Source organism: Coffea arabica, chromosome 5c (assembly GCF_036785885.1).
Source record: "Coffea arabica cultivar ET-39 chromosome 5c, Coffea Arabica ET-39 HiFi, whole genome shotgun sequence".
Taxonomy (NCBI): domain Eukaryota; kingdom Viridiplantae; phylum Streptophyta; class Magnoliopsida; order Gentianales; family Rubiaceae; genus Coffea; species Coffea arabica.
This window is the reverse complement of record NC_092319.1, coordinates 40386816-40398821: the sequence shown is the minus strand read 5'-3', so window position 1 is coordinate 40398821 and position 12006 is coordinate 40386816. Positions and strand designations below refer to the sequence as shown.

The 12006-nt window shown below is 35.5% G+C and overlaps 2 protein-coding genes and 2 non-coding genes across 7 annotated transcripts; 2 read left to right on the top strand and 2 right to left on the bottom strand.

The window, feature by feature from the left end:
• Positions 1–25: 25 nt before the first annotated feature.
• On the top strand, positions 26–98 carry TRNAA-AGC (transfer RNA alanine (anticodon AGC)). Its single transcript has one exon. It is a non-coding gene; the product is annotated as a tRNA-Ala (tRNA).
• Positions 99–2273: 2175 nt separating this feature from the next.
• On the bottom strand, positions 2274–5619 carry LOC140007742 (beta-amylase-like). Of its 3 annotated transcripts, XR_011815140.1 has the most exons (7): positions 4854–5619; positions 4266–4664; positions 3847–4011; positions 3481–3744; positions 3140–3383; positions 2790–3029; positions 2274–2674 (listed from the first exon to the last, which is right to left on the bottom strand). XR_011815140.1 is itself a non-coding variant. In XM_072050911.1 (5 exons), exons 1-5 carry the CDS (start codon positions 4911–4913, stop codon positions 3150–3152), a joined length of 1122 nt encoding a protein of 373 aa, XP_071907012.1. In that variant the 5' UTR covers positions 4914–5619; the 3' UTR covers positions 2619–3149. The 3 variants fall into 3 exon arrangements, 1 of the variants encoding a protein (XP_071907012.1); XR_011815139.1 differs by having other exon boundaries at positions 2790–3383; XM_072050911.1 differs by having other exon boundaries at positions 2619–3383.
• On the top strand, positions 5335–5425 carry LOC140007908 (small nucleolar RNA Z221/R21b). The gene has a single exon (XR_011815355.1). It is a non-coding gene; the product is annotated as a small nucleolar RNA Z221/R21b (small nucleolar RNA).
• A 2386-nt stretch (positions 5620–8005) lies between the features above and the next one.
• Positions 8006–11256, bottom strand: LOC140007741 (beta-amylase-like). Of its 2 annotated transcripts, none has more exons than XM_072050909.1 (7): positions 11141–11256; positions 10531–10929; positions 10103–10267; positions 9742–10005; positions 8916–9125; positions 8556–8795; positions 8006–8439 (listed from the first exon to the last, which is right to left on the bottom strand). In XM_072050909.1, the coding sequence occupies exons 1-7, from the start codon at positions 11189–11191 to the stop codon at positions 8293–8295; spliced, it is 1476 nt and encodes a 491-aa protein (XP_071907010.1). In that variant the 5' UTR covers positions 11192–11256; the 3' UTR covers positions 8006–8292. The 2 variants fall into 2 exon arrangements, with proteins under 2 accessions (XP_071907010.1, XP_071907011.1); XM_072050910.1 differs by having other exon boundaries at positions 8347–8439; positions 8556–8694.
• Positions 11257–12006: the final 750 nt, after the last annotated feature.

Genomic DNA, 12006 nt, shown 5'->3' with positions numbered 1-12006 from the left:
ATATTGTTAAGCATCAAACTCGCCCGGGGATGTAGCTCAGATGGTAGAGCGCTCGCTTAGCATGCGAGAGGTACGGGGATCGATACCCCGCATCTCCATCTCCTTCTATTTTTTCTCTTTTTCTCCTTTGCAACGAACATGTGACTTGGGCACAAAAGAGGCCCACAAAAAATGAAGCTACATGACAATAGCGTAAATCTGTTTCGCAATTTACACATATCAGATTGTTATGGGCTGACAATTTCTAATGTAAATTGGGTTTTTTTATTTAATATTTGATTTCATGTCTAATAAAAGTAGTCTCTATGTTTAGCAAATGCGTTTGCTTTTTCAGAGTATGAGAGCCGGTAATTGACTAAAATTAATTTACTTGACAACATGAAATCCTTGTATTGGCATTTTACACACATCAATTGGTAATGGGCTAACAGTATATAAATGTAATTTGGGTTTCTAAGTGTTTGAATTTGTACCTTAAGGAAGCAAGATGAGAGTAAGCTTGGTGAGTGTGAGCAATAATTTTTGGATTTTCGTAAATAACTCTTCCATTTTTATGGACCGTAATAAAAATAGTATCATTTTTTCTGTCTAGGTTTAGTATCGAAAATTATATTCTTGATGGCAAAATTGAGGATGTTTTACAAAATAAACTAGGCAAAGTTTGATTTTTCTATAATTAAAGAAGAATAAAAAGAAAAGAGAGTGCAATCTTGATGTTTCCTTTTAACATCTAAGGAGAGTCAAGAACAAAATGCAAAAGAAACAAGGTAAAAATAAAATAAAATGGTACAGAAGAGAGTCATTTTATAAAATTTGCTCATGTGTTATCCATCCAACCGTAATAATGTATATACTGATAGTTTATATAAAGTTTACTTTTTTATAATACCTTAATAATTCATCTTTCTGAAGATTTCTTAGTAGTCTCATACATGACCCATCCGCCTCTAGTCTAGCCATAGGCCGTCAATAGATACCAATTACCCGCAACAGATCTTCTGTTTCATACCCCGTGCCACTCTTTGTTCCACTTTTTATTATATTGTTATTTCTCCTACATAAACATCATGTTTTAGTTCTTTTTTGTTTCCTTAACATTCAATAATAATTAGTTAAATAAAAAATAAATACAACAGGTTCAAAAAAGTAATATATAATAGAAAATTAAAAAATACAGTAGAAAATTCATAAAAAATCTCATTTTTTTATGCATTTTTATTTTTTGAGTTTGTTAAATTTTGTGTATTATTTAGTTAATAGTTATTGAATGTTAAGGAAACAAAAAAGAACTAAAACATGATGTTTATGTAGGAGAAATAGTAATATAATAAAATGTAGGACAGAGAGTGGCACAAGATATGAGACAAAGATCCGTTGCGCCAATTACCCCTTGATCGAATAGAAACGTACACAAAAACTAACGACGTGGAATTGTCGTGAAACCGTCATCTCTTCAAGAGCAAATTTTCTAATTTTATCTATTCACAAATTTAAAGACCCTGAAAGCTCTAGACATCCAACTACATGTGAACAAGAGTATTTAAAATCAAAGTCACATATTCTCTACCATTAATAGGCCTTTGGCTACTGTTGGCTACAAGTAATTTATCTTCTTCTTTTTTTTTTTTTTTTTTTGAAACCGGGATAAGTTTTATTTAACCAGTAAGTTGATCAATTAGAAACCCAAGTTACTAGTGGGCAATTTTCGGGGGCAAAATTTAGCATTTTCATTCTCATTGATTGAATATTATATTGGTCTACCAATTACCAAACAATAGCTATAGGTATCATTGTCATTGTTTTAATAACCATTCTTGACCCTCATATCCATTTACCAAACACACCCTAATACTTCCGCCTCATTTTGATCTGGTTGTTGGTGATAAGGAAGAACAATAACAAGAAGTATGCTACCTAAGTGTATGCTCTGATACAGCAAATCAGCCAATTACATGGTAATTCTTTGCTGAAACGAGATTAGTTCAACATCCTTTCTTCAAAGACACCAAATTAGTCCCCTTTAGATTTGCAAAATTACGTGAGTATGTTGCATACCATTACTTGAAACTAATGGAGCATTAACTTGCATGATTAAACTGCATCAAATCCAATTTGAGCTTGAAACCTTGCTACAAAAAATTAGGCCTAAGCCTCCTTTTGGGGTCAACAAGTGTGTCATATAAAATTTGTTTAAAGATTCTTGGATCAAGTTCTTAGCCTCTTAAGCTTCAGCTAAGGAAAGGAAAATGTTCTTAGCTTCTTCATGACTTCAATTTGGCTAAAAACACACATTTGTTACCATAACAACACAAAATCACAGTACAAGAAAGAGCATAACAATGGCAAGTTTACTTCAACATGGATACTTAACTTTCTTCAAACACAGAATCCAGAGGCAGCCACCTCAACCTCTGGCAACTCACACTTATTTTCTTGGAGTGCGAAATTATTCATCCTAAATAACAGCAGTGCTGAATTTATTGAACAAATGATCCGTCTGGTTCTTGATGTCCAAAAAAGATCAGGAGGACTCCTCGACAGGCGTGTCAGTCTTACTATTCCATGGGAAGGGCTCCAACTTTGGCCTAGTTGCTTCCATAAGCTTTTCGATTGGAATCTTTGGCTTTGATCTCTTCAACGGAGTTAAGTGATCATTTATATTTGGAACATGATCCTGAAAAAGAAGGTTAGAATACAACAATTAGGAATACGAAAGCAGTCTATTGTGTTTCATTTTCTCCCTCGAGAATAACTGGAAGGGCATAAAACAAGAACAGGTGCAGATTTACATGATCAGCATGCATTTTCTTTACAAATGATGCAAACACACTGAAGTTTTCCTTTGTGAATAAATCCTCTGACAGACGAAGGTATGTCAATCCAGACATCTTAGGTTTGCTTTCTCCTCCTTTGCTGATCCCATTTGGCCTGACATTCAGTAGCATTTGATTGTAAGCTGCGGCATCATATCTTGAAAGTGCATTTTCACCTGCAACATCAATGCCTTCTCTCCAGGCAGCACTCAGAACCTATAAAATTTGTCTATGTATGAATCTGGAAGCATAACTCATACTGTATTCGGTTTGTAATAGAAAGCGAACAAAATTGGGTTAACCGATGTGGAGTGAGAGTTTCCTACAGACAAAATGCTATATGATGTGATAGTTAAAATCCTGTTGAACGAGTTCTTGAGGACCACTTTTAGCAGTTTCTGGCTGTTCAGAGTCCCTCATCTCAAGACAAGTAAAATCTAGGGTAGCATGGTGCCTGGAAAACATTCTGGCCAAAGGTCGGTAGCCATCTCTATCATCCAAGTTGTAGTATCCTGCAGTTATCTCAGCAGCATGTGACTGAACTTTATACCGCCAATGGATGCCAGAAACCTTTTTAAGTACACAAAGTACTTGAGATTAGTTGTTCTCGTTGATTAGCATATGGTTGAAAGCAGTAGGAATCAAAATGTGATAATTAAATACTCACTTTTGCTGCTAGCCTGGTTTTGGTTCCTGCAAAAACCTTGTTGGCTTCTTCAAGGATCTGATCACCATGTTCTATGAGCTTGTTCGAGTACCATGTCAAGAAGAATATCCCTTTTTCAGTGAGGTATGTTCCATTTGTTCCAAAAAACTCTGTATCACCTGGTGTATCATTATATGTTCCAGCATTATCTGGAAGATCCCATTCAGGGTGCCCTGCTTTTATTGCAGCAGCTTTAAAATCAGCTTTCAAATACTTGTCATAGCACTGCATACCAGAAAGGATTGGATTGAAACGAAAAGTCAGTAGCTGGAAGGAACTTTGTACATTTAACAGATACCGAGTGTGTTGTATCTGGATCAGACTTACCTGAAATTCTCCAATTCCAGGGAATGCCCATCCTTGTGTTTCTGGATATGAACGATATCTCATCTCTCCTGCTGGACCAAGCCCTACCTCAATGTCTGAAATGGATCCAGATTCCAGAATCTCTGACATGGCTTCTTTAAAGCTCTTCATATAGTCGCTGTAGATCTGAATCCATTGAGTCTATGCATCAAATCTCACCAAAAGCTGATGCATTGTTATATCATCTACAAAATACTCATAAACTAGCACTGAAATTGAAAGACTCTGAGCTAGATATCTCATGTCTGTATCAATGTTTCCTAGTAATAAAATCAAGAAAAGTTCATTATATTCAGATTTGAAGAAAAATCTCCACAAGAGTAATACAGATGGCTAATATCATCATGTTCAAGAAGATGTCAAATCTCAAAATGTCTTACCTGCACAGCAGTCCGACCTTCAAAGAGAGCCAAATTGTCAATACCTGACGAGAGGTACTCACGATCCCTGGTGCCTGATCTGTTAGTGTAGAAAATATCAGGGTCTTCATCTCCAATTGCAAGCACCCATTTGGGTAGTGGGATGAAAACACTGTCTCCAACATTGCCACCACACTGGTGGAATGACATGATAGCCTGGATTTTCAGGCCAATCTTTACAACTAGCTTGAATAAGCTTTTGTAGGCGGCCCAGTCATACATCTTAGGACCGTTGCGTTCAATTAATCCCCACCAAACATCTACCATGATGCCATCAACTCCAATTTCTTTCAGCTTCTTCAGCTGCTTCTCAAGTGTCTCAGGATTATCAAGAACATTGTTAACATTAACAACTCCGAACTGCAGTCACCACAAAAAATCACCATTAGTCAGATCATTGTACATGCTATTTGGCCATGATTGACAAAACTGAAAATGTAAGGAAATTACGCTAAGTAAATTAGGACAAAGCAAAGGCATCATTTACTGATCAAAGGGTTTGTGCATTTTTCTATTTGCAGAAGACATGGAAGAGAAGCTATGACTGACCGGAAGCATAACAAAAATTGGAACATTGTTTGATTGCAAACTTGATTTCCCGTGGCCCATCCTTCTCAACGAAGAAGAAATGCAGATGTGGAAAATAATATGCTAGAACATTTGAAGCTTTGTTGCCTCTCAATAGTTCCTTGATTTCCATTTTTTATAGAAGATTTTGGACGGACCATCTCTCTTAATTACTGAGAATATGCCTTGTGAGCGGTGACTTCATGTTACTATGAATTATTTAATAACCCGAAATATCCTCTAGATACCACTACATTATCTACTATAGTTTTTCCTACCCTGTGCCCTTGAGCAAACCAAAAAGAAGAGGAAGTGAGTTCACTGGAAAGATCTCATACTATCACCCATCCCTAAAATGCATGCACTTTAGTTTTAAATATTCAAGCTCTGCAGACAACTAACAACAAACTCACCACCTCCCTCGGATTTTTTTTCTGAGATTTAGATTCAAGAATGATCTGGAAGGCTATGATGAGATATGGAGAAAGTCATGCACCCCTCTAACAATCTCAGATGATGAAAAATTTCTCCTAACCATATAATTTTCTGAGCTTTTCTCATCCCAAAAATGATACTGGAAAAAAGAACCCTCCTATTATCACTAAGTGCAAGTAATATCAGTAGATAAATTACACTCACTAAGTGCATCAATGAATAAGCTAATCAAAGTCATAATATCTGTAAATCAACTGTTGGATAAACATTTACATTCAAGCAATAACAGCAAGCCTATTTTTTTTTTTTTTTAACTAACTTCAGCAATCAACAAGCTAATCAAAATTGAAACAAATAAAGAGTGAAAAAAATGCAAAAACAAAAGAGCAAGGCAACAGAGCAAAGTATAAAATCAATGAGAACAAAAAAGTATAAAAATTGACCACTTCAATGAGGCCACTCTACACTCCTTGTTTATCGGCCCTTAGCTAAATGGAAGCTAGATTTTTGTCCTTTTGTGGAAATAGTGTTTGAGAAGGAAGTATTTGATGAAAGCTTTAATCCAATTTGTGCCATAATAATGGCACAAGCAAAGAATATTGAATGTGCCCATCATTACTGCCTGAATTGAGGATGCTTTAGCGTTGTAAATATGAATTGTTACATTGTAGACAAATTTAAAATAGGACTTACCTCTTATTCTGAATAGAAGAATCATTTGCTAACGTGAATCTCAACCATCTATCCTTAATTGTACTAAAAAGTTCAAATACACTTTTTTTTTTATAAAAAAAAGAGAAATTTATTAATCCGAGATAATGTCCACAACAAGTACGGTTGTTGTATTTGTTTCATGTTTTAAGATGTATCATTTTTAAAAATATATATATATATATATATATTACAGAATAGTTCTTGAACGCTCTTCTAATCACTCTTTTTTATTTGCCATAAACTATATTATTTTTTAAAAGTAATCCAAATCCAATGTAAGTAAAATTCATTTAGCGTTAAATATTTGGCGATGTTTTAGTCGAATATGATTTCATCTTTCATTCATAGCTAGAGAGAGGGTGAACAAAAATGTACAGAAATAGATTCTTTCAACTTTCAAGTACTACCATTACCACCAACCACGAATCCAAGTCCAATGAGAGAGGTTCCTGTTCATGCCATAGCCCAAATTTTATTTCCACAACCAAGTCTTGTATTAAATACTCGCATCACACTTCATACGCCAAAATGCAAGTTGGACTTCAAATGGTAAATTTTATCATTTAATCAATATTGTTTAGAACGTAAAATTTGGACTGTGACAAAACCATTTGAAACGAGAGAACTTGTTAATCAATTTGCAGTCCAAAAAGGACACTTCTTGCAATAAATGCTCACAAGTTTGGGCGGGTTTAGATCCGATCACCATTATAGATCAGGGTATATTTCTAGAATCATAGATCGCTTACAATCATCTATCCATACAATTTTCATATCGACAACGGGATTTAAACACACAATCTTCGTAAAGAAAGTAGTCTGTTCTTATCAATCGAGCTAACTTGTGTTGGCAAAAAATATAAATACTTGCTATATCGTATATGTCGATTTACATTGTGGACAATTTAGAGAGTCCCCTTTTTCGAATGGTAAGTACAGCTTGATAAAAAGTTGAAAGGTGACAAGAAAATGAAATTAAAGTGGAGGTCCCATGTTTCAGGAGGTCCAATTAATGTGCTCCGCCAATGAGGGCATCTCGGGTGGCTTTCGCTTTGCTTCAGTTTCTGTTCAGCCATGTCTGAAAAATAAAATGGACGACTCATAATGGAGATCAAAACAAATTCTCAAGTCTCCGTCTATGCATGATCACATGATAAAATTTAAGCCAAGGGAAAAAAATTGTCGGCATTGGTCCATAGAAGAAATCACAATAAGCTGGATGGAAATAACGAATAGGCAATAAAAATCCACTGAAAATCATGTACCCAAAAATGTAAAGAAAGAATTTACTTAAGTTTTTAGATCATGTATCCGAAAATCCACCGGATTAATCTTGTCTGTCTGCATTGTTAGTATATGTACTATCACCGTTAAATATATAATATATATGTAAAATTTGAATTTAAAATTAAAATTTTATTCATGTATCAATCATCTAACCATAATAATATATACACTGACAGTATATATAAAATTTACTCAAATCCACTGGACCCAACATTGTTTGGTAGCCGAAAGCTATTTCCCAAGAAATTTACTCACTCCTTCGTCCTTTGGTTGGCTGTTCAAGAGAGAATGTCAACCCAAGATAAGCTTCTTAATTATGGTGTTGTTGCATCAGCATCATGTGTGTTTTGTCGGGCCAATGTTGAAAGTCATGATCAACCATTTTTCTCATCCATTCACTTACAGATTATGGCGGTATTTATTGCAGAAATGCAATATCATATGGTTTCAAGGTAATTGGCAGGAGACCATTTAATATCGACCATTAATCCATTTTGACATCTCTAGCCATTAGCAATATATTAATTGCTACTTTTGCCAGTAATTTACCATCAGTAGTAAAGTTCTTTTCTGGTGTCCATTGCTTACCCTAGTGAATTAATAGCTGGGGCTACATTTGGTGCGGATTGGATAAAGTAGGAATGCTGATTCTGAGATTATTTCTGGCATCAAAAGTTCTTGGCTTGTTCAACTTCAAGTTAAAAAGGGAAAATGTTCTCGGCTTCTTCATGACTTCATTTTTGGCTCAAAATACACATTTATTAACATTACAGAACAAAACCACAGTACAGCAAGCAGCATGAAAATGACAACAACATGGATATTTAACTGTCTTCCTACGTACATAGGATTCAGAGGCAGGCACCTCAATCTCTGGCAACTCAAACTTATTTTTCTGGAAGTGCAGAATTATTTTTTTACTAACAAAGATTAGTGCCTGAATTTATTATTCAAATCATGTTGCTGGTGCTTGATGCCCAATTGATCAGGAAGACTCAACAGGCAGGTCAGTCTCACTATCCCATGGGAAGGGTTCCAATTTTGGTGTAGCTGCTTCCAGAAGTTTTTCAATTGGAATCTTTGGCTTTGATCTCTCCAATGGAGTTAAGTCAATTATATTTGGAACATAATCCTGAAAAAAAGGTTGTAATACAACAGTTAGGATAGCAAAAGCAGTCTGTTGTGTTTCATTTTGTCACTCAAAATCATGATGGAGAGGGGATGAAAAAATAAAAACTGCAGCACTACCAAATCAGCATGCATTTTCTTCACAAATGATGCAAACAGACTGAAGTTTTCCGTTGTGAATAAATCCTCTGACAGGCGAAGGTAAGTCAATGCGGACATCTTCGGTTTGCGTTCGCCTTCTTTGCTGACCCCATTTGGCCTAACATTCAGTAGCATTTGATTATAAGCGGTGGCATCATATCTAGAAAGTGCATTTTCACCTGCAACATCAATGACTTCTCTCCAGCCAGCGCTCAGAACCTGTAAACATCTGTCTCTGTATGATTCTTGAACCATCATGCATACTGGTTTTGCTTTGTAATATGAAGTGAACAAAATTGTATTAATTTATGCTGTGCTATGTAACAATCATGCACGAACCTGTTGAACAAGTTCCTGTGGACCACTTTTAGCAGTTTCTGGTTGTTCAGAGTCCTTCATCTCAAGACAAGTAAAATCTAGAGTACCATAGTGCCTGGTCAACATCCTGGCCAAGGGTCGGTAACCATCTCTATCGTCCAAGTTGTAGTATCCTGCAGTTAACTCAGCAGCATGCGACTGATCGTTGAACCACCAATGGATACCAGAAACCTATTTAAGTACACACACAAAAAAAAAAAAAAAAAAAAAACCTTGAGAATAGTTGTGCTCCTTAGCAGATGGCTGAAATCATGCAGTGGCGGAGCCAAGGCCCTAAATCAGGGGGTGTAATTTGCAACTCTCTTGTCCGATGTGATAAGACTGTTTGATAGACATATTTGTTATATGTGCCATTAAATCTAATTTTTTGACTTTAATTTAACAATAAGATCATTCTACTTATTTGAGTTAGGAAAATAAAAAAGTTATTAAAAAAATTTAAAAATAAGTATTTCTTATGCGTCTTAAACACACATTTTCCAATATTTTTTCCATCTCACATACTTCACATTAAAAAATTTTGCAATAGTAAAGAAAATTTTTCAAATAACTTTTAATCCAAATGGATCAATCATAATGTAACTTGAAGTAGGTCCATCTATCAAAAGATAATCACTATGATATCTTAATAGTTAAGGGGCTAATGCAACTATATATAAAAGGTAATTGAACAAAATTTTATGATTTTACCAAAGTTGAGAGGGGGCAATTGCCCACCCTCAACTATATGTGGCTTCGCCACTGGCTGAAAGCAGTAGGCATCAAATTGTAATAATTGGCTACTCACTTTTGCAGCTAGCCTGGTTTTGGTTCCATTGAAAACTTTGTTGGCTTCTTCGAGAATCTGATCTCCGTGTTCTATAAGCTTGTTTGAGTACCATGTCAAGAAGGACTTTCCTTTTTCGGTGCGATAGGTCCCGTTAGTTGCAAAAAACTCTGTATCACCTGGTGTATCATTGTATGTTCCAGCATTATCTGGAAGATCCCATTCAGGGTGCCCCGCTTTTGTTGCAGCAGCTTTAAAATCTGCTTTCAAATACTTGTCATAGCACTGCACACCATCAAATATTGGAGTGAAATAAAAATTAGCTTGAAGGAACTTAATAGATTAAGTGATACAGAATATGATTTGTTTGAATTAGACTCACTTGAAATTCTCCAATTCCAGGGAATTTCCATCCTTGTGTTTCTGGGTATGAAGAATATCTCAGCTCTCCAGCTGGACCAAGCCCTACCTCAACGTCTGTTATGTGTCCAGCCTCGAAAATGTCTGCCATGGCGTTTTTAAAGCTCTTCATATAGTCACTGTAGATCTGAATCCATTGAGCTGGCATTAATCAAAACTCACAACCAAAAGCTGATCCATTATCATATCATGTACTAAATATTAACAGACTATCAGTCTAGAACTGAAGTTGAAAGACACTGAACTAGATATCTCATATCAATATCGATCATTTCCAGCTTTGAAAGGATCAAGAGCTGATGATTATGTCCTGCTTTCAAGAAAAAATCTGCTCAAGAATAACACAATTTCCTAATGTGATCAAATTCAAGAAGCTGTCACATGTCTTACCTGCACAGGAGTCCGACCTTGAAAAAGATTTTCATTATCAACACCTAATGAGAGGTACTCCGGATTCCTGGTACCAGATCGGTTAGTGTAGAAGATATCAGGGACTTTGTCTCCAATTGCGAGCACCCATTTGGGAAGTGGGATGGTAACAATATCTCCAACATTGCCACCACATTGGTGGAATGACATGATAGCCTGGATTTTCAGGCCAATTTTCACAACAAGCTCAAACAAGCTTCTGTAAGCAGCCCATTCATATTGCTTAGGCCCTTTGTTCTCAATGAGTCCCCACCAAACATCTACCATGATGCCATCGACTCCAATTTCTTTCAGCTTCTTCAGCTGCTTCTCAAGAGTCTCAGGGTCTTCAAAAACATTGTTAACATTAACAACTCCCAACTATCGTCACCACCAAAAAAAAAAAAAGACAAAAATGACCATTAGTCAGATCACATTCTACATGTTATTGATCGTGATTAACAAAAGTGAAAATGTATATATCATGCTTTGTAAACCTAAAAAATATATATGCACATCTTTTCTTGATCAGGGTATGTCCATTTTCTATTTGCAAAAGACAATAGAGATGATAAGAGAAGCTATGACTAACCGGGAGCATAACAAAGATTGGAACATAGTTTGACCGTAAAGTTGATGCCATCCTTGGTGATGAGGAAAAGCGTGGGTGAAGAATGAGAATATGAGATGCCAGAAGATTTGAAGTTTGTTCCCTCTCAATACCTTACTTGCATTCCCTTTTATAGAAGATTTGGAGTGTAACTATTTGTTTGTCCTTGGTGTAATTATTGAGAATGTGCCTGGTGACTTTATGTTACCCTAAAAAGAAAATACTGTTTTGGTATTCAAATTTTGACACATGAGCAGTTTTAGTTCTCAAACTTTGGACAAAAGCAAATTTGGTACCGAGTCTTTCAACTTTTGAGCACATTTAGCGCCCTTGATGGATTTTTCTCAAATTGCTGTTGAAAAGAATCACGTTATAGTAACATGTTTGGCAGTTATTGTAAAAAAAAATGCCAAAAAACATAAAATTTAGTTCTTAAACTTAGTGTTAGAAGGATATTTTAATTTTTTAGGCACTTTTTATACAATAGTTGCCAGACATGTAACTATCACGTGACTCTTTTTGGTAGCAATTTAGGAAAAAATCGTCAAGGATACTAAATGTGCTCAAAAGTTAAAGAATTGGGCACCAGACTTGCTTTTATCTAAAGTTTGAGAACTAAAACCGCTCATGTATCAAAATTTGAATACCAAAATTGCATTTTTCTCTACTCTAAATTACCAAGGTGGCTGTGCATTTTAAACATTAACCGCATCGACTAGAGGAAATCATAGTTCTTTCTTTTTTTTCTATATTGTGCCATAAAGATACAAGATAAACACACAAAACAAAGAGATGAATTCACCATAAAATTCTAACGGCATCTACAGCCCATATATATTTTAGCATTC

What these genes read in the sequence shown, in the direction of transcription:
- LOC140007742 (XM_072050911.1), bottom strand. Translation starts at nt 4,913, where the DNA reads ATGGGCCACGGGAAATCAAGTTTGCAATCAAACAATGTTCCAATTTTT. An exon ending in CTGGAATTGGAGAATTTCAG is followed by an intron (nt 3,745 to 3,846) that starts GTAAGTCTGATC and finishes TCTGGTATGCAG; the next exon opens with TGCTATGACAAGTATTTGAA. An exon ending in AAACCAGGCTAGCAGCAAAA is followed by an intron (nt 3,384 to 3,480) that starts GTGAGTATTTAA and finishes GTACTTAAAAAG; the next exon opens with GTTTCTGGCATCCATTGGCG.
- LOC140007741 (XM_072050909.1), bottom strand. Translation starts at nt 11,191, where the DNA reads ATGGCATCAACTTTACGGTCAAACTATGTTCCAATCTTTGTTATGCTC. An exon ending in AAACCAGGCTAGCTGCAAAA is followed by an intron (nt 9,126 to 9,741) that starts GTGAGTAGCCAA and finishes GTACTTAAATAG; the next exon opens with GTTTCTGGTATCCATTGGTG. An exon ending in AGAAAATGCATGCTGATTTG is followed by an intron (nt 8,440 to 8,555) that starts GTAGTGCTGCAG and finishes CCTTTTTTTCAG; the next exon opens with GATTATGTTCCAAATATAAT.